The sequence below is a fragment of the Pristiophorus japonicus genome, chromosome 9, assembly GCF_044704955.1.
Source record: "Pristiophorus japonicus isolate sPriJap1 chromosome 9, sPriJap1.hap1, whole genome shotgun sequence".
Classification (NCBI taxonomy): Eukaryota; Metazoa; Chordata; class Chondrichthyes; family Pristiophoridae; genus Pristiophorus; species Pristiophorus japonicus.
Window position 1 is genome coordinate 102,264,625 of NC_091985.1, and position 26,329 is coordinate 102,290,953.

Here is a 26,329-nt window from a genome sequence, read left to right on the forward strand (position 1 = left end):
GCTCCCTGTCATTTTCCATAGCTAATCTAAACCTTATGATACTATGATCACTGTTCCCTAAACATTCCTCTATTGACACTTGCTCCACTTGACTCACCTCATTCCCCAGAACAAGATCCAGCAATGCCTCCTTCCTCGTTGGGTCGGAAACATACAGATCAAGAAAATTCTCCAGAACACACTTCAGAAATTTTTCCCCATCTCTGCCCTTTGCGCTATTACTATCCCAGTCAATATTAGAATAATTGATGTCCTCCATTATTACTATATAGATCTTGAACGTTGCTGTAATTTCCCTGCAAATTTGCTCCTCTATATCTTCCCCTCTAGTTGGTGGCCTATAGAATACATCTAGTAATGTAATGGCATCTTTATTATTTCTTAACTCATACCAAATGGATACTGTCCTTGACTCCTCCAGGACATCCTCTCTCTCCAGCACTGCAACATTCTCCTTAACCAATACTGCCACACCATCTCCTTTCTTTCCTTCCCTATCTTACCTGAACATCCCATATCCAGGAATATTTAAAACCCATTCCTGCCCTTTTTTGAGCCAGGTGTCCGTTATCACCACAGCATCATATTCCTATGTAGCTATTTGCACCTGCAGCTCATCACCCTTATTTACCTGTCTTAGACCTTGTTGTATTCTCTCTTAGTCTGACCCCACCTAATACTTTACTATTTCTTACTCTCGTGCTCTCTGCCTCTCTCAATTCCTTGAGCGCTTTATTTCCCCTTTTTAATGCTACATCCTGGTGCACATCCCCTTGCCAAATTAATTTAACCCCCCCCCCCCCCCCAACAACCTCCACCTCCCCCCTCCCCCCCCCCCACCGCGAGGACATTGGTTCCGGCTCTGTTGAGGTACAACCCATCCGGCCTGTACAGATCCCACTTCCCCCAGGACAGGTTGATATGTCCCAAGAATTTGAAGCCCTCCCTCCTACACCATCTCTCGAGCCACGCATTCATCTACTCTATCCTCCTATTTCTATACTCACTACATCGTGCCACAGGAAGTAATCCAAAGATTACTACCTTTGAGATCCTTTTTTTTTCATCTCTTTCCTAGCTCCCTAAAATCTGCCTGCAGGATCTCATCTCTTTTTCTACCTATGTCGTTGGTACCAATATGGACCACGACCTGTAGCTGTTCATCTTCCCCCTTCAGTATGATCTGCAGCCGCTCAGTGGCATCTTTGATCCTGGCACCAAGGAGGCAACATACCATGCTGGAATCACATCTGTGGCCACAGATACGCCTGTCTGTTCCCCTAACTATTGAATCCCCTACCACTATTGCCTTCCCGATCTTCCTCCTGCCCCCTGTACAGCTGAGCCACCCATGGAGCTGTGGACCTGGCTCTTCTCCCCAGAAGAACCGTTGCCTTCACCAATATTCAGTATTGAATGTTTGTGCTGTAGCAGTCTATAGCTCAGAATTTCCTGAAAATAACAACATTAACATGTCGTAATGGTGATTTTCAGTTTAAAAAAAAATCAAGGAAATTTGGGCAGAATGGACGTGCTCATTTTTAAACTACATCTGCATTTCCTTGATCCATGCATTGCACCTCCTGTGCCGTGTGGGAAATCTGAATACTGGTTGAGAGTGAGATGCACTCATGGGACTCCTGCACTACCTGCCTGGTCGTCCTCGTCTGTCTGACGGTCACCCCTTCCCTCTCTGCCTGCACACTCTCAAGCTGCGAGGTGACCAGCTCCTGAAGTGTGCTATCCACGTAGCTCTCAGCCTCACAGATGCACCACAGTGATGCCAGCTGTTGCTCAAGCTCCGAAACCTGGAGCTTGTGCTCCTCCAGCCAATGACATTTCCTGCACACGTGGTTGTCGTCCTGGTTTCCCACATGGCACAGGATGTGCATTCCATGGATCAAGGAAATGTGGATGTAGTTTAAAAATCAGCACATCAATTATGCCCAAATTTCCTTGATGTTTTTTGCACTGAAAATCAGCATTACGACATACTTATGGCATTATTGAGCTATAGAATGCTACAGCACAGAAACATCCAGCTTACCAAGTCTGTAGCAATGCTGTTCTCCACATGAGTCACTTGGTTTAATCCCACTCTCCTGCTTACTTCCCATACGTTTCAATATTCCTCTTTTTTCACATAACTCCAGTTTAAAAGAATTTATAGATTGTTTCAACAATGATTCGTGGCAGAGAATTCTGCATTCGTATCATCCTCTGTGCTATTTTTTTTTTGTTTGTTACCAGGGGAGGATGTATGGAGTAGAGATTGTTGATTTTGCACAGGGGCATGTTGGGGCAAATAGCAGGTGTAATGTGAAAATATATGGCTAAACATTAAATTTATTTGAAGTTTTAATTATATGGTAACACTTTGTTTAGGTGCAGTCAGATGGGTGAAGAACTATCATGTCAGCCATATACCATGGACTGAACCAGAGATGGTTTTGCAAACCAGGCCCCTGTGATATTGTTCTGGAATCTTATTGGTTCAACTGAAATTTCAAAGGGCAATGGTAATTAAACATTACTTCAGAAAAAAAACACTTTCTCATTTTAAAATTATAGTTTTGAATAATTTAACCCGAGATGCATTATTACTGATTATATAAGATGCTAGGTGTGCAACCTCTAGTTTGTCAGCAATGCACGTTTTTTTTTTGTTTACCTCAAACTGTAATAGTTTACTTTAAACCAATCACCCTGATAATTGTTTCATATATTTTAAAATAATTTACTTACTTTTTTGGTGGAGTTTCAATGATCTTCTCCTGATTTTTCAATGCTGTACAACATCATGTATTTTGGTCTGCAATCTATTCTTACTAAGTCTGGCAAAATTGCCAAATACTAAATAAATGGCCTAGAAAACTTATTTTTCAATTCAAAGCTGCTGTTCAAAGAACTTGTGTTAGCTTCTGTGGTTCGCATTAGTCAACATAACTTGTTTATGGTTACAACACTCCCGATCTATTCCATATTTTGTTTTCTTACAAGGATATTTTAAGTGTAGAAAGAAAAGTAAAATACTGCAGATGCTGAAAATCTGAAATAAAATGAGAAAACGCTGAAATCATACCTGGACTTGATGTATTGCCACCGATGCCCACGCTAAACCTGCAGTGGCAATCTGGAACAAAGAACACAAAAGGACACATATGATCAGACTAAACTAGGATAACTTTTCCATCTTTTTCTGCAATTTTCACCCCTCTTAATCTGAAGGCACCGACTTTTGTTTTGATATGGTTCAATGACACAGGCAGCCTTCCATTTCCTCAGCAAATGGCCATTTTCCATGTGTGAACCTTGACCATGAATGATGGAAGGCTATTTGACCATGGGGGACATAACCAAGCCTGATCCTGCCTTCACCCAATGTCCACTCATTATTTCCTTTGGATATTGGTTTGCAGCAGAAACCCTGGTTGATTTATTCCCTTCCTAGCTCAAAGGCACAATGACCAATTGCAATGTCTTTACTGCCATCCGTGCTGAGATTAGCTAACTCAGTATACATCTGTGATTTTTGTGGTACACATGGCTCATTAGCATGTTTACCCAGTCATCAGTGGCACTCCCACCCCATATTACTTGAATCTTTGGGACCGGAATTGCCTACCACTGGAAATGCGGCGCACCTACCCTGTTTCAGCTGTTCTTTACCAGCGCGGTTGATGCGGTGGCCTCTTGAGTAAAATTCCACTCTTTGGCTTTTTTTTTTCCAGCAGCCCGGAAGTCGGTCATAATGGGCACAGAAGTGCGACGGTGAGCGGAAGTTCATACACTAGAAGGATGGCAGTTGGGGGCGGGCGGACTGTCCTCAGTTGTCAGTCATCGCGCTGGCGCATCACTTAAAGGGGAGAGCCACTGCCATTATTTAAGTTAGGTCCACTGGGCTATCAGGGAGGGTTTCAGCCGGGCCAGTGGTCCGGCACCTGAGAGGGTGTGCCAGGTTGCCTGCTGGAAGTCAGGCCGAACCCAGGGGCATAATTGTTGACCCAACATGGCAGTCGGCCGCTGAAAAAAATTAAGATGCCGGCCGCGGCAATAGGCCCTCCCTCTTTAACGGCAACCACACCACCATTTTGAACAAGCACTGTGCACCAAGAGCAAGATTTTCTCGGCGGAATTTCGCGATCGGGATTCGCGGTGGGGGGGGGGGGAGAAGAACATCGGCGATGCGCACTCGGATGACGTACTTAGGACGGATCGGCAGCAGCGGAGGAGCGATAGTGGGGGAGCGGGCCATCGACGGGATACTGCAGGAGCGGAATTTTCAAAATGGCGGCCATTCCACAAAAAATTGGCGGCTTTTCGGCCCCTTTATCTCACAGACTTTGCAATAAGTTTAACATTCTCATCAATGGTTTGTAGGCATAATAATCAATTGCCAAAGTGTCTTTTGGATTCTTTGATTTTCTGGGGTAGCCATGTCTAAATATTTTAGGACTGCTAAAAGTTGCATCTTCACCTAAAATTCAAGTCACAGAGAAGTTAATAGGATTACTGCTCAAAAGCTGAACCCACCTTCTGTTCCTCAATGTCAAACGGAGTTTTGCCGCGATGTCGATCCAACTCCAAAACACCTATCAAGTCATTGCTGGCAGTGACTATTGGTAAGCAGAGGACAGATTGCAGAATAGGGGCTGAGTCCGGCCCTGTCCCTTTCTGAAATCGCGTATCCTAAAAGGAAGAAAAAGTGACTACGAGACTATGCAACAGATATAAACTGAGCAGGTGCCACTTCACAATTCTTCTTTAACACAAGCATGTCACTGCAGTCTGCTTGCAATTTCTCTCACGTTATTCTTTAGTAATATAGCCAATAGTACATGCTGGTTCTCATGCATTATAGCTACATGTTATACATTCCCAGCAATCTTTCAAGCCTTAACCTGTTAAATCTGTTATGAGTTATATTTTTATGGAATTTCCAAAAACCCAACAGATAAAGCTTTAGACAGATATCTTGAAATGATTCTCGTACAATGGCTGTTTTCTAACAATAGCCACAAATCCCTCCTTTGTAATAAATACAGCATGAACTGTTATTATTAACCGTTCAAAATTAAAGGTAAAAGAACACTGCACTTCATTCTCAATTTTATGGGGTTTTTTTGTTTAAAGAACAAAAATTCTTCAATATTATGGAGTCCTCTATTGTAAAAGTAAGAAGTAAATGTGCTGCATAGGAAACATTGATAAAATTAGGGCACACAATATTAAAAGTTGGCTAAAGGACAGAAAACAGTAATGGTCAATTTTCTGGGATTGGATGGATGTAAACAGTGGTGTCCCCTGGGTCAGGGTTGGAGTCATTGTGCTTCTCAGTTATAAGAGATTCAATATCACAAATGTCAGATGACACAAAAATAGGGTGCAGTGTTAACTATAGAGGACTTTAAGTGATCTCAGGCGATGATTGGGAGAAGTATGGAAAGATAGATGTCAGCTTAAATTTAATGCAGAAACAAGTGGAGGGGAACAAGTGAACGTATATATTAATGGTAACACTTTAAAAGTAAAGAAATGCTTGGATTCTTTAAAAGTGAATAAAACTGTTTTTTAAAAAAAAAACTAGGCAATCCTGGGTTTTCTAAGTAAAGGAAGAACTTGCATTCATATAGCGTCTTTCATGACCATCAGACATCGCAAAGTGTTTTACAGCCAATGACGTACTTTTGATGTGTAGTAGTAGGAAATAAGGGTATAGAGTACAAAAACAAAGATTTAATGCTAAATTTACATAAATCATTGGTTAGGTCACAGTTGGAATATTGTATCAATGTTTGGGCTCCCTACTTTAAAAGAAAGTAAAGACTATGGAGTGGTGTGCAGAAGAGATTCACTGAGATAACAGGATTGAGAAACTTTGGTTGTGGGAAGAGACTGAGGCACTTTTCATAAGAACAGAGAAGATTAAGAGAAGATCTGATTCAAAATTGTGAAGGTATAAATTTAAGAGCAACACCAAAAGAATAAAGGGAGAGGCTGAGAGAATATCTGTTTTCATAACAGCTTGTTAGGTCATGGAATTCCCTACTCGGTGCAACAGAATTCATAATAGTTTTTAAAATACAAGGGAATAAATATTTGATTTTTTTTTTAAGTGCATTCGGAAAGGGCAGGGAATGGGACCAAACAGACAGTCTTTTCAGAGAACCGGCATAGGTGCAATGGTCGAATGGCTCCCTTCTGTTGTAAAATTCTATGAATCTATGCTTGGATACCTATGGTTCAATGTATTTATGGCTTCGCATTCATTTGATGCTACAGATTTGCTGAAACTGGCACAATCCTGATGTGAAAATAAAATGTCTTACAGGCTGACTTATTGGATTTAACGATATTGAAGTGTTATGTACATGCAAAAAAAAATAAGTCCGCACTGTTCTGAAAGACGGTTGAAATTTATTTGTGACAATATCAATTAGTAGTTTCGTGGTTCTTTGCAATCATGGGATATCAAGCAGTAACTAGAAGTTTCTGGGCTGCAAGCACTTTACATTTCACTGTAAAAACAGATATTACAAAATAAAATCTTTATAGAGCATTCTCTTCCCCTCCACACCACTGAAACCCCAATTTCAGGCACATCACTGACAGAAGATACCAAGCATATCCCACAAAATGTTAGTAAAATGAGTGGGAGTGTAATTAAAAGCTGCTTTTTACGCCTCCTAGTGTCTGGTTCAATGTGACACTGGTGGCAGCCAGGGACTAATCTTTCCTTAGTTGCCGTTCATGTGGGAAAATAAGGAATGAGAAGAGAAAACAAGTTTATCCTCATGTTTCAACCCTTCCCCCCCGCCCTGCAAATTACCTCCCCTTCTCTCCTGAAGACAACATCTAGTGAACAGCTTCTAGGGTGCCAGGATCCCTCCAGTATCTCATGTTATTTTTATTAATTCACAAGCCCATTGAGTATGGAAGGTTGTTCAGCTGGCTATTATGTCCTATCAACATGCATATGTTCACCAGCAGGGGTCACTAGAGAGTGGTCATTAATGGAGTTCATAGTTGATCCCTAACATAGAGACACTGAAGCCAACTTTAATGCCCTCACCACTGCTCCTGCTGAGATCAACTGATTCAGCAGACCAGGGATCAAACCTGGGACTTGTGTAGTCTGAATGGCTCGGTTCTACACCACACGGTGCATTTATCCAATGTGTATTGGAAAGCCAGATGTAAAAGTAAATTTAACAAACTTTGTCCAGGAAAGAACATTACTGAACCAATTATTACGCAATGAAAGATAATAAAGGGATGTGCCACTGTCTTACACAAAGAACCAAATGGTAAAAGTTATGCAGGATTCTTATACAGGTTGAGCGTCCGAAATCCGGAAATCTCGGGACCAAGGCCATTCCAGATATTTCTGGACTTTGGAACGTCTTTGCCTGGGCCGAGGTAGGTGGGGTCAGGCAGCCGAGGTAAGGGGGAAGAGGTCGGCCCACCGAGGTAAGGGGGAGGGGGAGAAAGGGAGGCGAGGTCAGGCCGCCGAGGGCCAGGGTGAAGTCAGGGCAGGCGAAGTCACGGCAAAGTCGGGCTGCCGAGGGCTGGGGTGAGGACGGGCAGCCGAGAGGTCGGGCCGCCAAGGCAGGGGAGTCCGGATTTCGGAACATTTTCCGGTTTCCGGACGACCCCGCCACGGATCGGCCCAGTGTCCGGATTCCGGAACATTCCGAATTTTGGAACTCCAGATTTCGTACACTCAACCTGTATTTCCAAAGTTGTAGTAATTAAAACTAAGATTTTAATCTAAATACTTTTATAATGCAAATGATAAATTTCAACAAAAAGTTTAAGCAGGGTTTGTACTTTTCATTCCCCATCCGATAACATGGTTTTCATAGGGCCCTACAAGTTTCAGGCCAGCTGAAGATCTGATCACCACTCTTTTCTATGGAACTGCTCCTGAATGCACAGGAATGTTCCCAGTCCATGTCACCACATTAGCGACTTAGCAAGAAGAGGGGGACAAAGTTCATATAGGTAATAAAAATTCTGAGTGCATGTTTCCCTCTATTATATAGGGGTAGAGGAATACAGGTTGAACCTCCCTTTATCCGGAACCCTCGGGACCTGGCCTGTTCTGAATAAGGGATTTTTCCGGAGGGGTGGTCACATTAAATTGGATGGTACAGGTACTGAGCAAGGAGATATCAGGGCTGGCTGGCTTGGGGCTGGGAATGCGACAAAGAGATCATGGGGGGGGGGGGGGGGGGGCGGTGGATCGCGGGATTGCAGGAGTCGGCAGCCAGAAAGGACTTCAATTTGTTCATATCAGAGTTCTGCGCATGCGCCATCCGGTGGCCAGGAATAGTTCTGGACGAGGGGTGGTTCCAGATAAGGGAGTTCTGGATAAGGGAGATTCAACCTGTATTTAAAATTAAAATGTTACCCTAGAAATGCCTTTCCCTTTAACAGTATATTGTTTCTAATATCGCAAAACATAAGTCAACATCAATGTGAAACCGAAAATAGAAGAGCTATCTTGTCATTTTCATTCTTACCTTAGTGATGTCTAGTATTAACAGTGTTTTCCTGAACTTAGCTACAAATGATGCTATTGCATTGTCATATCCAGCTGATGCAGCAGGAAGCTGTGTTCTGGCTTTCATTTCCATTGGTGTAAATAAGCACAGTGACTGGAGGGAAAAAAACAAATAAGTCCCTCCTGATTATGCATCTTTAATCAAGCAATCAAGCACTGATGGTACGCTGAAATCAGTAAACTCCTCCTTTCATTTTTTTCCCCACCAGTGTGTTTTTTTAAGGAATGCAGGTTTATTTTCAACTCAAGCAAGGGAGAATGCCAAAAAGATGGAGATTGTAGGATGACAACATTTTGTGAAATAAACTTGCACCTCACTGTCGTATAATGGTTCAATTTCACTACAGTTTGAATCATGATAAATATTTCAATAACATTATTCACTAGATTGAACAGTAACACTCTTTTATTATGATTAAAATTCATTGTTCCCTTACATATTAGAAAAATGATACAAGTAGAAGTGAGTTTTAAAGAAATTACATCTGAAAGGTTATGTAGGAACATAGGAACAGGAGTAGGTCATTCAACCCCTTACACCTTCAATTAAATAAAAAAAGGCATACATTTATATAGCGCCCTTCATGACCCACCAGACATCCCAAAACGCTTTATAGCTAATGAAGTATTCTTTTGAAGTGTAGTCACTGTTGTAATGTAGGATAATTAGATCATGGCTTCTAGAGCAACCACTCATGCTAAGCTTTTGCAGTCACTGCATCATTTCAACCCCTCTTTCGTGTCTTATAACACACTCCTATGTGTAACAACACAATTGTAGCAATAGCAATGACAGCACAAATAAATTATGGTCAAAGAAAAAAAAACTGAAAGGTGAAATCATACTCCCCACCTGGTACAGTTTACTAGTACAACAATGTTGTTAAATAACAAATTCTCAAATTCAAATACTGATAGTCATGTACAAAATGCAGTTCAGCAATCCTATGACTTTGTTGTACTTTTAGTAAAAATAGAGTTAATCGTTCAATAATAATACCCTGATGGGTGTGTAAATGCACCACATTATGTAGTTATATAGAGCAGTAATCAGGAAGATGTCAGGTTTAATCCCGAGTGTGTGCTGAATTAGCATTGACAGCAGTGGGAGTGAGAAAATCAGTCAGGTTTCCCACTTCAGATTGCTATCCGATGATCACTGCTGAGATTACAGCTGCATAGATGTCAGGTGACAACTGAATCTGGTTTGGCTGTGATGATTGCTATGGTCAAATAGCCCACTAACATCCAATATTGAGCCTTGTAAGGGTCACTATATCCCAATACAAGTTCCTACCTTCAGAAGAGGTGAGGGAAGAGGGAAGAGGATCAGACAGGAAAGAAGAAACTAATAAGGGCATTTTTCTCAACTCTATCAGCAGTAAGTATCTGTTCAACATAAAATAAAGAACACAAAGGCTGGAAGGTATATCTAAAAACAAATATTCAAATATATTTGTAGAGTCCTGGGGTGAAATTTTAACTCCCTCTGCACAATGGCCCGGATCTTGCATTGAGGATAGCTGTAAGGCTAACAGAATTCACCATTATTATGGAGTAAATCGGAAAGCAACTTCCAGAATGCACATCGCAGTTAAACATGAAAATCCAGAAGTTGCTGACCAACTTACCCTGCTCCTCCACAGGTTGCATCACACCGGTACCTCGGCAATAAATTCGGCATCGAAATCCATGCAAGGGCATGGAGTTGCTGTACTTATACATTAGTTACCCACTAAACACGTCAGAAAAAGTTAGAGCTGGTGTATTCAGTGTAAGTGACTTTTTAACGGCGTGATCAGTCATAATGATAGCCAAACTACCTCTTTGGCACTGACAATTTAATTTTACAGTTGTGGAGTCTCATTCCTTGATTAATATTGGAGATTAAAAGCAAAATTAAAATTAATTTTTTTTAAAAACTTTTTCTTTGTCTCTTTTATCTCTCTCTCCCTCTCTTTACTTCGCTTTCTGTACATGATTTAAATCTAATTTATACTTCCTGGTTTATAATTTGTGCTTTAGAGTCTGCGGTCAGAATTTTCTGGGGTCCATATGGGCACGATTTGAGGCGGTTCGGGTGGGAAATTTGAAATATCTTGGAGTGGGTCGGGAACCCACCCTCATCCCGCCCCCATGAGGCTTTCCCTTGGGCACGTTTGTCAGTGTCGCAGTGACCCGAACGGCAGATGCGTGAGACTTCACTGAAATCATTATCAGGTAAGAGCCTTAAGTGCCTTTTTAAGCCTGCTTTTCAAATTTCCCTGCATGACCACGGGATTTATGCAGTTCAGGAACCACGTCTGTCAACCTGAGGCGAGAGTTGAGTGGCCGTTGATCCAGCTGATTAGATGACAACATGAAAAGCACTATAAAAGCTCCCACTTCACAGCTGATCACTTTTCTCAGGCAGAAGTTGTTGCTGACTGCCTTGCCAGCACAGATTTAGCTTTCTAGAGGTCGCACATGTTTCCAGCAAAGTCGCCATCCAGTGTCACCTCATTGGTAGAACCTCTATCAGCATTTGCAGCTTGTTCGGTCATCTTTACTTGACCTGCCATCTATCCCATCAGCATAGGTGCTGTTTATACCGTCTCACCTTGGTCTTCAGAATCGGATCACGATGAGTCCCATCACCAGCAGCACCAGGCACACCATCAACACCACCAACCTTCTTCTCAACCACCTGATGCTGAGGGCAGAGCTGTACAGCTCTAGAGACGATACCCCCAACGTTGGGTATGCAGACAGGGGATGAACTTCCTCAACATGACTGAGCACCAGTGTCAAAGGAGGCTCAGGCTATTGCGCCAGGTTGTCGCAGACATTTGCAGATTGCTGGTGTAAGACCTGCAGGCCAAAAGAGTAGGTGGCCATGTCTTACCAGTGCCTATCAAAGTCAGCAGCACCTTCAACTTCTTCGCCTCATGCTCCTTCCAGGGATCTGTAGCAGACATTTGCGGCATCTCACAGTTGACCTCCCACAGATGCATCACACCGATGCCCTCTTTGACAAATCAGCCAAGTCAACTTTACCACTGATGAAGCCAGTTACTGAGCAGGTGCTCGCCTTTGCCACTCTGGCTGGCTTCCTACAGGTGCAGAGAGTCATCGACTGCACACATATGGCATCAGGATACCGCATCATAACCCAGGAGTCTTTGTCAACCGCAGGGGCTTCCACTCCCTCAGTGTGCAGCTGGCTTGCAACCATAGGAAGATCATCATGCAAGTGTGTGCCAAATTCCCTGGCAGCTGCCATGACTCTTCCATCCTTCGCCAGGCCACCCTCCCACAGCTCTTCACTCCTCCAAACAGACTTACTGGCTGGCTGCTTGGAAACAAGGGCTATTTCACTGAAGAGCTCATGACACCTTTGAGGAAGCCAAGTACTGAGGCCGAGAAGAGATATAATGAAAGCAACATTTCCACCCGATGTGTCATAGGGCAGACAATAGGCATGCTGAAAATGCACTTCAGATGTCTTGACAGATCTGGAGGAGCCCTTCAGTATGCACCAGCCAGGGTATCCAGAATCGTCGTGGTCTGCTGCGTCCTGCACAACATAGTACAGCAGTGAGGATTAGCGCAGCATGAGGAGCAAGGCACTGAGCATACAGCCTCTTCAAAAGAGGAGGAGCATCAGCTGAAAGATATGGAGAAGGAGGAGCAGGAGGAACCAGTGTTCCAGATCCCACCAGCACCTGAGCACATTGCTGCCCAGGAGGCCAGGGATGGGCTCATCATGGCCAGATTTATTTAACTTCACGCAGTACACCCATATGACTGCACATGCTGCGCCAGGTTGGCACCACCCACAGCAATACCATAAGGCATCGATACAATGACCAAACCATTCCTTTCACACTGACCGCCATTGTTGGAGGTAACGTTATGTCTCACCATTCACTCGAACTCACTAAGCCACTTCCAGAGGTGCACACAAATTTGTCCAAGATCAGAAATTGGTGAAAATAAGGATTTTTACGTGTGACATCACACTAACAGAAACTTTGCAGAAAAACTGAATAAAACACTCAAGTGGCTACCCTTGTGAATCTACTTCTGTGTCATCTTTCTCTTATACGTGCTTCTACGAGGTGCTATCTCTGTGGCTTTAGCAGCGGTAGAGGCAGCTTGTTCACTTCTCTGTTGCGACTTCTTAGACACTCTTGGCAGATATCCTTTAGGTTTTCGAGTCTCTGATGGCCCCGCCAAAGTTTGCTTCTTCTGTGACTGCAGGGGTCGACTCGGCCATCGCTATCTGAAGAGGCATCTGGGGCTCTGACTGAGGGGATGGCAACGGGGGAGAAGTGTGAGCGCTTTAAGAGGAGTCCTCACTTCCATGTCCCCTCTCACCATCATCCCTCTCATGGCTGGACAGCACCTTGCTGCACATTAGTGGGACCATGAGGACCCACATCTACATTGACAACCCTCCCAGAAAGGAGGTCTATGTGGAATAGATAGCCATGTATTCCACATGGAGACCATGGACTCCTGTGAGTGACGCAGTAGCTGCTCCATGCATAGAATAGAATGGTTACAGCACAGAAGGAGGCCAATCAGCCCGTCAAGCCTGTGCCGGCTCTCTGCAAGAGCACTTCAGCTAGTCCCATTCCCGAGGTGGCCAGCCTATCCATGCAAGAGCCTACAGTTGCCATTGCCTGCGACACGGTGGTGCTCATGTTGGAGATGGACTCCTTCATTCTCTGCACATTTGCAGACATCGTGCTCACAAAACCTGTCAAAGCCTCCTGCACTTCTTGCTGCACTGCCAGGAACGCGCTCGTTTTGGATGGCCCCCCCGAGGTTCAGCATCTGCATGCAGCTGAGCAGAGCTGGGAGCATCCTGCGCCCTCCGGAGAGGAGTCTTCACTGTTGTCCCTGTCTCCACCATCTGCTCTTAGACACCAGGTGACAACACTACTCTATCGCGCGTGGCACCCACTGAGGTGTGCGTATCTGCGCTGGTGCTGGGTGCGCTTATGACTGGTGACGGTGCACCCTCAGAGGTTTGAGGCTTCCTGGACAGTGATGGGGGAGGCGGGGGGTGTATTTGATTGACCTGTGAGAGTAAAGAGATTAATTAGATATGACGTATGAAGAATGGGTACAGATACCATTATGCACATGATGACATCAATCCCCATATGAGCGACTCACAACGCCAGCTGCTCTGCGACTCCTGAAGCTTCTAAGGCAGCCTTCTCTACTGTTGTTAAGGTCACCAATGACGGCGTTCCACCTCCGATTCTCTTCTGCATCGGCCGTGATTTTTCATACTGGGTGGGAGCGAGGTGGGCGACTTCGGGTGCGAGCTGGAACCTCGCTCCTGGTTACAGCCCGCTTTGTCCAAGTGATTTTACATGGATGAGGCTTGTTAAGCCAACCCTGCAAGGTTCCAGCCAATTAATAGGAAGCTGGTCTGATAACATCATTTGATGACGCATCATCAGCTGGTTTCCTTAAAGGGACCATGCCCATATTCATTTTAACAGTTGTCCTGTCAGTGTTCTGTAGCACTGAGATGCTGCAAACACTGCACAAAGTTGTACGGCTGCACCCAGATTCTCCCATGACTTCCTCCAGATGCTTATGGAAGAAGGCACAACATGGAGAGAAGTTCTCTTCCCTTTCAATGAGCAGAAGAGACCTCCCGAAGACACCTACTGCTTGCACATTGCACAGGAGGGCACAAGCAGGGATGTCATCAGGAGGATCTGGCTGCAGTGGCGCAAACCTTTCAATGATCTCAGTGGATCACGAAACGTTATTGCAAAGCCGCACTCAACTTCATCCTGCTGTGTCACTCATCACATCCCCATCATTCTGTCTTCTGTACCCTACTCCTGCACATCCTTACTCACACCAACTTACCTTGCACCTCCAACCATCCCTCTCCCTCTATCTACATTATTACATCCTCATCTCACAGGCCACCCCTCACACTCACTCTCATCCTTTTCCAACCATACCAACTAACAACACGCAAGGCTGTTATTGCCAATGCTGATATAAGGTATCTGCTAATGTGTTGTCAAATATTGAAACCTTTATTTTCAACACTGCCTTATTGGACAGATCTGTGTGCACCTTTGGAAGTGGTTTAGTAAGTTGCAGTGAATAGTGAAACATAACTGTACTAGTGTGCCTAGTGATGCTGGTGTGCCGAGTGATGTTGTTGGGCTGATCGTGGTGGGATTCTGAGGACCAAGGTGAGATTTTTTTCGGGCACCGATGCTGATGGAATAGCTGGCAGCTAAAGCTGAGATGACAGACGTGATCTGTCAATGGTGCGAGAGGTTGCTCCAAGGAGGTGATACTGGATAGAGAGTTCACTGCAAACAGTTCAAACCTCCATAAAGCTGAAAAGTGTATTCCAAATCCTGAAGGCTCCAGCTTCTGATTGGAAATTGAACAGCTGTGAAATGATAGATTTTATACCACAGCTGTCAACTATTCAAACTGATCCAGAGTTGGTGAGAACCCAACACACTTACCTGACGTGAGCTGAGGGATGGGAACCTCGTAAAAAACATGGAAAAAATATTAGGACCTGGTAAAATGCTGCTTAATTAGCTTTAAGCAGCTTCTTAACTATCTCAATTGCCTGACACGTTGCATAGTGCCGAGTCTACAACCCAAAGGCAGATCCAGCACTTGGGAAATTCGCAAAGAGGCGGGTTCAGAGTGGACTTCTGCCCAGCTGTCAATTACGGTCATTTTGACAATGAAGCCGCCTCTAACAATCCGGTAGTTTCAAGGTTACCATTGCTGATACTGGCTTTTTATTCCAGATTTATTTAATTGAATTTAAATTCCACAGCTGCCATGGTGGGATTTGAGCTCACATCATTGGATTATTTGACCAGGCCTCTGGATTAGTGTCCAGTAATATAACCACTATGCTACCATTCCCGTTGGTAGGTATAGTGCCAAAAGATAAACTCACATGTAAGAACAGTGAAATGGCAGAAATATTGAATAGTTACTTTGCCTCAGTATTTACCAGGGAGACTAACAAGGTGGATGACATTAGAAGAAGAGATCAAAAAAGCTATCAAGATATTTAAGATAGAAAGGGAGGAGATAACTGATAAACTAGCCAAACATGAGAGGATAAAACCCTACCTTTAAATGGATTACATCCACATACTTAAACAAGGGAAGAGATAGCAGAAGGAATAGTATATATAAATATATAAAAAATTGAATGGAAAAGGGATATAGGAAGGAACAAGAGCAGGCCATTTAGCCCCTCAAGCTTGTTCCGTCATTCAATGAGATCATGGCTGATATGTGACCTAACTCCATATACCGCCGTTGCCCCATATCCCTGAATACCTTTGGTTAACAAAAATCTCATGAATGTTCGATTGAAAATTAACAATTGATCTTGCATCAATATCTGTTTGCAGAACAGAGTTCCAAACTCCTACAACCTTTTGTATACTGTTTCCTAATTTTATTCTTGAAAGGTCTGGGTCTAATTTTTAGACTATGCCCCCTAGTCATAGACTCCTCAATCAGTAGAAATAGTTTCTATCTATCTACCCTATCGTTCCCCTTAATGGGCCCAAGTTTCGGGACACGCCTAAAACGGCGCAGCCTGGACCTGGACGCCCGTTTTTCGCGCCAGAAAGTGCGCCTAAAAAAAAACTTCCCTATTCTCCGCTCCCTGCAGGTCTTCTGCAGCCGGGCACAGCGCAGCACGAGCAGTTGGGGGCGGAGCCAGGTCCTCGCGCTGAAAACAGTGCCGGGACCTCTGCACATGCGCGCTACAGTGGGCGCGCATGTGCAGTAGCTCCAGGCGCCCAAAACTGTGTGGGAGGGGCCCCGAAGCACGCAGCCCTTCGCCCTGGCCGAATGGCCTCACTGGGGCTGCGTGAATAAGGCTCCTCCCACGCCCAGCTCCCTCCCGACCAGACTCGACTCCCGCCCCACCACCCCCCCCCCCCCGGATCTCCGCGATGCTCTTCCCTCCGCCAACCGCCCCCCCACTGGACCTTTGCGACTCTCTCTCTCTCTCGCCCCACCAGACCTCCGCGACTCTCTCTCACCCCCCACCCCCCGGACCTCCGCGACCGCCCCCCCACCCCCCCCCCACCGGACCTCCGCGACCCCCCCCCCCCCCCGAGACCCGACGCCGCCTACCTGTAAATCTAGCCCGAGGTCTTGGGCCCGGCCGTTCAGCCTCCTTCTCCCCCTCCTCCCCCCTCCTCTCTCCCTCCTCCCCCCCTTCCCTCCCTCCCCTCTCCTTCCTTCCCTCCCTCCCCTCTCCTTCCTTCCCTCCCTCCCCTCCCTCCCCTCTCCTTCCTTCCCTCCCTTCCTCTCTCCTTCCCTCCCTACATCCTCTCTCCTTCGCGCCCCCCACCCCCCTTCTCCCACCTCCCCCCCTCACCTCCCTTCTCTCTCCCCCCCGCTCCCCCTCCCCCCCCCTCGCTGTCAGAAACACAGACACTGACAGACAGAGAGTGAGAGACACACACACAGACAGACAGATAGAGACACTGCCAGAGACACACTGGGGGGACCATCCCAGCACGCTGTTGGAGGACTCCCGGTGCTGCAGTCGGTAAGTAGAAAATGTTTTATTTATTGATTTATTAAAAAAAAAATTATTTTTTATTAATTTTTTTTGATTGATTTATTGGTTGATTTATTGATGTATTTATCATTTATTATTGATGATGGCTCTTTATTTGTAAAACTGAAGTGTTTAATGTTTGTAAACTTCCCTTTAAACCGCCCCTCCCCATTCCCTACGCCTGATTTGTAACCTACGCCTGATTTTCTAAAGTGTAGACAAGGTTTTTTCGAACGTACAAAAATCTTCACTTACTCCATTCTAAGTTAGTTTGGAGTAAGTTTTCACTGCCAAAACTTTGAAAACAGGCGTAAGTGGCCGGACACGCCCCTTTTGAAAAACAAATTCTGTTCCAAAGTGAAACTGTTCTAACTGACTAGAACTGGAGCAAACTAAATGCCCAGAATTTGAATTTCTAAGATACTCCGTTCTACACCAGTTGCCCCAAAAAATCAGGAGCAACTGAGGCTGAAACTTGGGCCGAATATCTTGAAAATATCAATCAAATCACCCCAAAACCTTCTAAATTCTAGGGAATACAAACACCAGTTTGTGCAATCTTTCCTCGTAATTTAACCACTGGAGACTGGGTATCATTCTGGTAAACCTACGCTGCCCTTCCTCCAAGGCCAATATATCCTTCCTAAGAACTACACACAATACTCCAGGTGTGGTCTAACCAGGGCTTTGTATAGCTGTAGCATAACTTCTGCCCCCTTATATTCTGGTCCTTTAGATTAAAGGCCAGCATTCCATTAGCCTTTTAGATTATTTTTTGTATCTGTTCATGACATTTTAATGATCTATGTACCTGGACGCCCCCCCCCCCACCCACCCAAGTCTCTTTGGATCTCCACTGTTTTTAGCTTTTCACTATCCATTTCAGGTCGAAAGTGGATGACTACACATTCACCTACATTAAAATCATTTGCCACAGTTCTGCCCATCCCCTTAATCTATCAATACCTCTTTGTAATTTTATGCTTGCATCTACACTGCCGACAGTGCCATCTATCTTTCTGCTTTCGGCAAATTTGGATATGTGGCTTTCTATCCCATCATCAAAATCGTTAATAAATACAGTGAATAGTTGAGTCCCCAACACAGATTCCTGCAGGACACCACATTCTGCCAATTAAGAGTACCTGCCCATTATCCCTACTCTCTATCTCCTGCCACGCAGCCAATTTCCTAATCAGGTCAATAATTTGCTTTCAATTCCATGGGCTTCAACTTCAAACTGATAACCATGACAATATCACCGTTAGCAATTTTCAAGGGGTCAACATTGCTCATGACCACCCTCTTTTCCCTAATATAAAAAAAATTGTCTTGATTTTGATATCCCTTGCAAGTTTATTTTCATACTCCTTTTTGTAGCTCTTACTATCTGTTGTGTCACCCTTTGCTGTTCTTTGCATCTTTCTTACTTGCCAGGAATTGTGCTATTTTTTGCATTTTTGTATGCTTTTTCTTTTAGTTTTATGTTGTCGCTTACCTCTTCAGCCGTCCATGGGTGTTCTTTTTGGCAAGTAGAGCTCTTGCCCCTTCGGGGTATAAACTGATTCTGTATCACGTTAAATTATTTTTTGAACACCTTCCACTGATCTTCTGTCATTTTACCCATTAACGGATTTGCCTAGTTTACTGTGGGCAATCTCGGTCTCATTGCATTAAAATCAGCCTTACCGAAATCTAGAATCTTTGTAGCAGTTCTGTGTTTCTCCCTTTCAAACATTATCATGTTATGATCGCTATTACATAAATGTTCATGCACTGTTAGGTTGTTAACTAAATCTGGCTCCTAAATCTAATATGGCATGTCCCCTTGTTGGTTCTCGGGAATCATTATCATAGGCAGTCCCTCGAAATCGAGGAAGACTTGCTTCCACTCTAAAAGTGAGTTCTTAGGTGACTGAATAGTCCAATACGGGAATTACAGTCTCTATCACAGGTGGGACAGACAGTTGTTGAAGAAAAGGGTGGGTGGGACTGGTTTGCCGCACGCTCCTTTCGCTGCCTGCGCTTGCTTTCTGCATGCTCTCGGTGACGAGACTCAAGGTGCTCAGCGCCCTCCCAGATGCTCTTCCTCCACTTAGGGCAGTCTTTGGCCAGGGACTCCCAGGTGTTGGTGGGGATTGATACGTCCTTACTACACAGTATAAATGCACACGAGTCCCATGCTTGAGAGGTCAGTCTGTGATGTGTCCTTTATTCCTTCGCACTCAAGTGATGAAGGTGGGTGGAGCTTCCCCTTTTATACCTGAAGGTCCAGGTTAGGAGTGTCTCCCACCTAGTGGTCAGTGTTCTCACGGTGTACAACTTAGGTCAGTTTATACATGGGTTACAATGCTGGTTGAATACATGACATCACCTCCCCCACAAAGTCTTATTGGGATCACAGGTTAAGTCTCTCTGGTGGTTTACGCTCCCTTGTAGAGCGCCTGAGTTGGGGCTCCGGTTGTTGGGCGCTGGCCTGAGTGTCTGCTGTTTGCAGTGCCTCAGGCCTGTCCGGACTCCCCACAGTGACTGGGCTCTCCTCCCTTTGGTTCCGGTGTTCGGTCACCTGTGGTGGAGTGAACTCTATATCGTGTTCTTCCTCTGCTTCTTCTATGGGGTTGCTGAACCTCCTTTTTGTTTGATCCACATGTTTGCGGCAGATTTGTCCATTGGTAAGTTTAACTACCAGAATCCTATTTCCCTCTTTGGCAACCACAGTGCCTGCGAGCCATTTGGGCCCTGCAGCGTAGTTGAGGACAAAAACAGGATCATTTACATCAATACATCGCGCCCTCGCATTCCTGTCATGGTAGTGATATTGTGACTGGCGCCTGCTCTCGACAATTTCTTTCATGGTGGGGTGTATAAGGGATAATCGGGTTTTGAGCGTCCTTTTCATTAGTAGCTCTGCGGGTGGAACCCCTGTGAGCGAGTGTGGTCGGGATCTATAGGCCAACAGGAGGCGTGATAAGCGGGTTTGTAGGGAACCCCCTTGGATTCTGAGCATCCCCTGTTTGATTATCTGCACTACTCGTTCTGCCTGGCCGTTTGAGGCCAGCTTGAACGGTGCCGTTCTAACATGGTTAATTCCATTGCCTGCCATGAAGTCCTGGAATTCAGTGCTTGTGAAGCACGGGCCATTGTCGCTGACCAAGATGTCCGGTAGACCGTGGGCGGCGAACATTGCCCGTAGACTTTCTACCGTGGCAGAGGATGTGCTTGAATTTAAAATGTCACACTCGATCCATTTGGAGTAGGCGTCTACTACAACCAGAAACATTTTCCCCATGAAAGGACCTGCGTAGTCCACATGGATGCGTGACCAAGACTTGGCGGGCCATGGCCAGGGGCTAAGGGGGGCTTCCCTGGGCGCATGGCCCAGCTGGGCACACGTGTTGCACCTGCGAACACAAAGTTCCAGATCTGCGTCTATCCCTGGCCACCAAACGTGTGACCTGGCAATTGCCTTCATCGTGACAATGCCTGGGTGCCCATTGTGGAGTTCTCTGATGAACACCTCTCTGCCCATCTGGGGCATGACTACGCAGTTTCCCCACAGTAGACAATCGGCCTGAATCGAGTGTTCATCCTTGCGCCTGTGAAATGGTTTAAATTTCTCAGGGCATGCCCTGTACGTGGCTGCCCAGTCCCCATTCAGGACACATTTCTTGACTAGAGACAATAGCAGGTCTCTATTTGTCCAGACTTTAATCTGACGGGCTGTCACGGGTGAGCCTTCGCTTCCGAAAGCTTCAACAGCCATGACCATCTCAGCACCATGCTCGGTAGCCCCCTCAGTGGTGGCTAGTGGGAGCCAGCTGAGTACATCGGCGCAGTTTTCGGTGCCCGGTCTGTGCCGAATTGTGTAGTCATAGGCAGCTAACGTGAGTGCCCACCTCTGTATGCGGGCCGATGCGTTTGCATTTATGGCCTTGTTGTCGGCCAAAAGGGACGTTAGGGGTTTGTGATCTGTCTCCAGCTCAAATTTCCTGCCAAACAGGTACTGGTGCATTTTCTTTACCGCATATACACATGCGAGCGCCTCCTTTTCTACCATCCCGTAGCTCCTTTCTGCCTGGGACAGACTCCTGGAGGCATAAGCTACTGGCTGTAACTGACCCTTGGCATTGACATGCTGCAACACATACCCGACACCATAGGACGACGTATCGCACGTTAACACAAGTTTCTTACATGGGTCATATAGCGTTAACAGATTGTTGGAACATAACAAATTGCGTGCTCTATTAAAAGCCCTTTCCTGGCTGTCCCCCCAGACCCATTTGCGACCTTTGCGTAGGAGCACGTGTAGCAGCTCTAGCAGCGTGCTCAATTTGGGAAGAAAGTTACCAAAATAGTTCAGGAGCCCCAGGAACGAACGCAGCTCCGTCGTGTTACGGGGTCTGGGTGCTCTCTGGATCGCTTCCGTCTTGGATGCAGTAGGGCTGATCCCGTCTGCTGCTACCCTCATCCCCAGGAATTCTACCTCTGGAGCTAGGAAGACGCACTTCGCCTTTTTCAGTCGCAGACCTACCCGGTCCAGTCTACGTAGCACCTCCTCCAGGTTGTGGAGGTGTTCTTCAGTATCGTAACCCGTAATGAGGATGTCGTCCTGAAAAACCACCGTCCCTGGAATTGACTTGAGGCGGCTTTCCATATTTCGTTGGAAGATCGCGGCGGCCGAGCGAATCCCGAACGGACATCTGTTGTACTCAAACAACCCCTTGTGTGTCATGATGGTGGTCAGCTTCTTCGACTCACTCGCCAGCTCCTGGGTCATGTAAGCTGAGGTCAGGTCCAATTTTGAAAATAGTTTGCCACCGGATAGCGTCGCAAAGAGGTCCTCCGCTCTCGGTAGCGGGTACTGGTCTTGGAGTGACACCCGATTGATGGTGGCCTTGTAATCGCCACATATCCTGACCGACCCATCCGCCTTGAGCACCGGCACAATCGGGCTCGCCCAGTCACTGAATTCGACTGGCGAGATGATGCCTTCCCTCAACAGGCGGTCCAATTCGCCTTCTATCTTTTCCCGCATCACGTACGGCACCGCTCTGGCCTTGTGGTGTACTGGTCTGGCGTCCGGGTTTATGTGAATCACTACCTTGGCTCCCATGAAAGTGCCAATGCCGGGTTGAAATAATGAGTCAAATTTGTCCAGGACCTGTGAGCATGATACTCGCTCCACAGAGGAAATTGCATTGACATCACCCCATTTCCAGTTCATGACAGCAAGCCAACTCCTCCCCAGTAGTGCAGGACCGTCCCCTGGGACAATCCAGAGTGGCAACCTGTTCTCCGAATCTTTGTGGGTCACGACTACCGTGGTGCTGCCTAGCACCGGAATGATCTGCTTTGTGTAAGTCCGTAGCTGTGCGTCAATCAGCGATAATTTTGGCCTTCTGGCCTTGGATGCCCACAACTTTTCGAACTGTTTGATACCCATCAGGGACTGGCTGGCACCTGTGTCTAACTCCATTGATACTGGGATGCCACTGAGGAGCACTTTCATCATTATCGGTGGCGTCCTGGTGTATGAACTGTATACGTGCTCCACATGAACTCGCTGAACTTCACCTTCCAGCGATTTCCCCCAGTGTCCATTTCTGCAGGTATTTTGCTCATCTCTGCAAACTCCGGCTGAATGTATGCCTCCACGCCTCCAGCATGAGTTGCGGTTTGAAACAAAAGGTCCCTTGCCAGTCGATCGTCCCTGACTGCCCCTGTTATTGTCCTTGAGTGCACCATTAACAGGTGTTGATGGCCCCATTACTGGCCGCATTGTCCCTTGCAATGGCGTGAATCGCTGTTCAGCTTGCCATTGTCTCTGTTGAACTCCCCCTCGGGGTTCGACTACATGTTTGGGCATGCCTGATTGCCCTTGTCTGCCTGGAGAACTGTGTGCTGCTTTAACAATGTGGAATCTCTGTCCCAACCATTCCTTAACACAGTACCTCTCGTCTGTTCTGCTAGTGGCCATGCTCGCGTGGTTTAAATCCCAGTTTCTTGTCGCCATTGATACGTCCTTACTACACAGTATAAATGCACACGAGGCCCATGCTTGAGAGGTCAGTCTGTGACCTGTCCTTTATTCCTTAGCACTCAAGTGATGAAGGTGGGTGGAGCTTCCCCTTTTCTACCTGAAGGTCCAGGTTAGGAGTGTCTCCCACCTAGTGGTCAGTGTTCTCACGGTGTACAACTTAGGTCAGTTTATACATGGGTTACAATGCTGGTTGAATACATGACAGGGATGTTGCATTTTATCAAGGAGGCTTTGAGGGTGAGCAGACTGGTGGACAGTTAATGTTATTCCTATATTCAAAAAGGAAGATAGAACAAATCCAAGGATCTATAGACCAGTTAGTTAAATGTCGATGATGGGAATATTACTGGAATCTTTATTCAAAGATGCAGTCGAAAAACTCTAGAAAATATAATAATGAAGTCAGCACGGATTTCAAAAGGGGAGGTCAAGCTTGACCAACCTTATTGAAATCTTTGAAGGAGTAACAGAAATAATAGACGGGTAATGCAGTGGATGTGATACACATGGACTTTCAAAAGGCACAGCAGACTCATAACTAAGGTCAGAGCTTGTGGAGTCAGGGGACAAGTAGCAGAATGGATCGCAAAGTGGTTACAAAACAGAAAACAGACAGTAGGGGTTGAAGGTAGTTACTCAGACTGATGGCAGGTGGGAAGTGGTGTTCCACAAGGATTGGTGCTGGGACCATTGTTTTTCACCATTTAAAAAATTATTTGGACTCAGGAATCAGAAGTACAATATCAAAATTTACAGATGACACCAAATTGGTATTACAGATAAGGAGGACTGCGACAAAATACAAGATGATGTTAACAAACTTGCATAATGAGCGAGTAAATGGCAAATTAATTTCAATATAGATAAGTATGAGCTGGTGCATTTTGGTAAGAGGAGCCAAGGGACTTAAGTTTACAGATACACAAATCATTAACAGTAGCAACGCAGGTTAACAAAGCCATAACAAATGCAAACAAAGCATTGGGGTTAATTTCTAGAGGAATCAAAACAGAGAGGTTATGCTAAACTAGTATAGAACCTTGATAAGCAATGTTCTCTCTCTTTTGGGGGATTCGCTGCCCCGTTAAAGGGCATGCACGAAACTGATCAAAAAAGCCGGTCCAGAGCTGCAGGACCGTGCAGTTTAGCCATAGTTATACTGTTCTGGTCTTCATATTACAAAAAGGATACAGAAGCACTTGAGAAAGTGCAAAAAAGATTTACAAGGATCGTACCAGAACTGAGAGGATTCAACCATCAGGAAAGACTGAACAGGATGGGGATCTTTTCTCTAAAAAAAAGATTGAGGTGTGATCTGATAGAGGTCTGTAAAATTATGAAGGAGTTCAATAGGGTAGACATATCCACTCGATGGAGAGTCCAAAACAAAGGGCCATTAATATAAGGTAGTCACTAATAAATCCAATATGAAATTCAGGACAAATTTCTTTACTCAGAGTAGTGAGAATGTGGAACTCGCTACCATATGGAGGCCCCAAGTTTCCACATGATTTGCTCCTGATTTTTAGGAGCAACTGGTGTAGAACGGCGTATCTTAGAAATCAGAATTCTCCACATTTAGTTTTCTGCAGTTCTAGTCAGGTAGAACAGTTTCACTTTGGAACAGAATTTTTTTTTCAAAAGGGGGCGTGTCCGTCCACTGACGCCTGATTTCAAAGTTTCCACAGTGAAAACGTACTCCAAACTAACTTAGAATGGAGTAAGTGAAGATTTTTGTACGCTTGAAAAAACCTTGTCTACACTTTAAAAAAATCAGGCACAGGTTACAAATTAGGCGTCGGGAACGAGGTGGGGGGAGGGGGGGGGGGAAGGGAAGTCATTAAATTCTACAATCAATCCTTAGTTATACTTATACAAATATTATACAATATAAATCCAACCTGAATAAAAATTTATAAGCAAAGAAAAGATTAAATAAACCATGTTCCTACCTGTGTGAAAGTGCTTCAGGCAGGCCTTTCAGGCAGCGTTGTGGCGTCAGTGTCTCGTTTCGACAGCAGCGGCAGCAAGCAGCCTTCGAGCTGAGCTGCGGTGCTTGAGGCAGGCCTTCATTTCCCGCGAAGATGCAGCACCCGGACGGACTTGAGGCCATTCGGCCATGGGATTGCAGCGGCTGGCCGGGAGCCGAAGAATGAACACGGGACACACGCAGCTGCAGATTTAAAATTCTTTAGGCCGTTCGGCCACGCTTATGGGGCAGCGTCAGTGGCTCGAAGGCAGCCGAAGAATCAGGAGCGGACGTGAGGCCATTCGGCCATGGGATTGCAGCGGCATCAGTGGCTGGTCGGGAGCCAAAGAAAGAACAGCAGCAGCCTTCGAGCTGCGAGGGGGACTGACTGAGGCCATTTGGACAGGGAGAGGCAGCCACATCGACATCTTTATATTTAAATTTGCAGAATGGGTGCTGCATTGTCAACACCACATATTATGCAATGGTGGGCTTCCTCATGCAAGAAATTCTTTGTTCTTGGTGGACGTTGATCCATTGCAAAGTTGAATTGGCACTTTTATTTCTCCAAACATACAGTCCTTAATTTGCAGGCACCGGTTCTGCAAGTTTAGCAGTGAAAAGCTGAACTCACTGATTTCAGCAGGTGATTTATTCAGCAGTGCTGCTAAAAGCACTCCCTCACACACAGAAATATCAAGAAAATTAAAATACAAGCCTTTGCAGAGGTCCAAGAAGCAAATCTTCACTTTTTCTGCAGTACTTTTAAAAATGGCCGAGTGCCAATGTTTACTTCAGACTGCGCGTGCGCGAACGCTCCAACGCGCACGCGCAGGGTTGCCGGCACCAAGAAGCCTCATTTCAATTGTACCCGCCCCCTCCTACTTACAAAATCGCGTGAGTGGTAGGCTCCGCCCCCTGTGCGCCGCGCCAAGCAGACATTGAGCTCCAAGGAGCTCGAGAATACCGCACTTTTTTTCCGGCGCCGTTTTCGGCGCGAAAAACAGGCGCCCAGCTCTGAGGTGCGCCTTTTTCGTCGCGTGTGGAAACTTGGGGCCAGAGAGTGGTTGTGGTGATTAGCATAGAAGCATTTAAGGGGAAACTCGATAAGTACATGAGAGTGAAAGGATTGGATAGGGAGATATGAACTAAATAGAGTGA

General features: G+C 45.6%; 1 protein-coding gene across 5 annotated transcripts in view; it reads right to left on the reverse strand.

The window, feature by feature from the left end:
• pde10a (phosphodiesterase 10A) overlaps positions 1-26,329 on the reverse strand; it is a 662,262-nt gene that overhangs the window by 307,898 nt on the left and 328,035 nt on the right. For all 5 annotated transcript variants that reach the window (XM_070889659.1, XM_070889660.1, XM_070889658.1 and 2 more), the window contains 3 exons: positions 8,526-8,660; positions 4,534-4,689; positions 3,083-3,133 (listed from right to left, as the gene is read on the reverse strand). In XM_070889659.1, the coding sequence (XP_070745760.1) occupies positions 3,083-3,133; positions 4,534-4,689; positions 8,526-8,660 (342 nt within the window). The remainder of the gene's footprint in view (positions 1-3,082; positions 3,134-4,533; positions 4,690-8,525; positions 8,661-26,329) is intronic.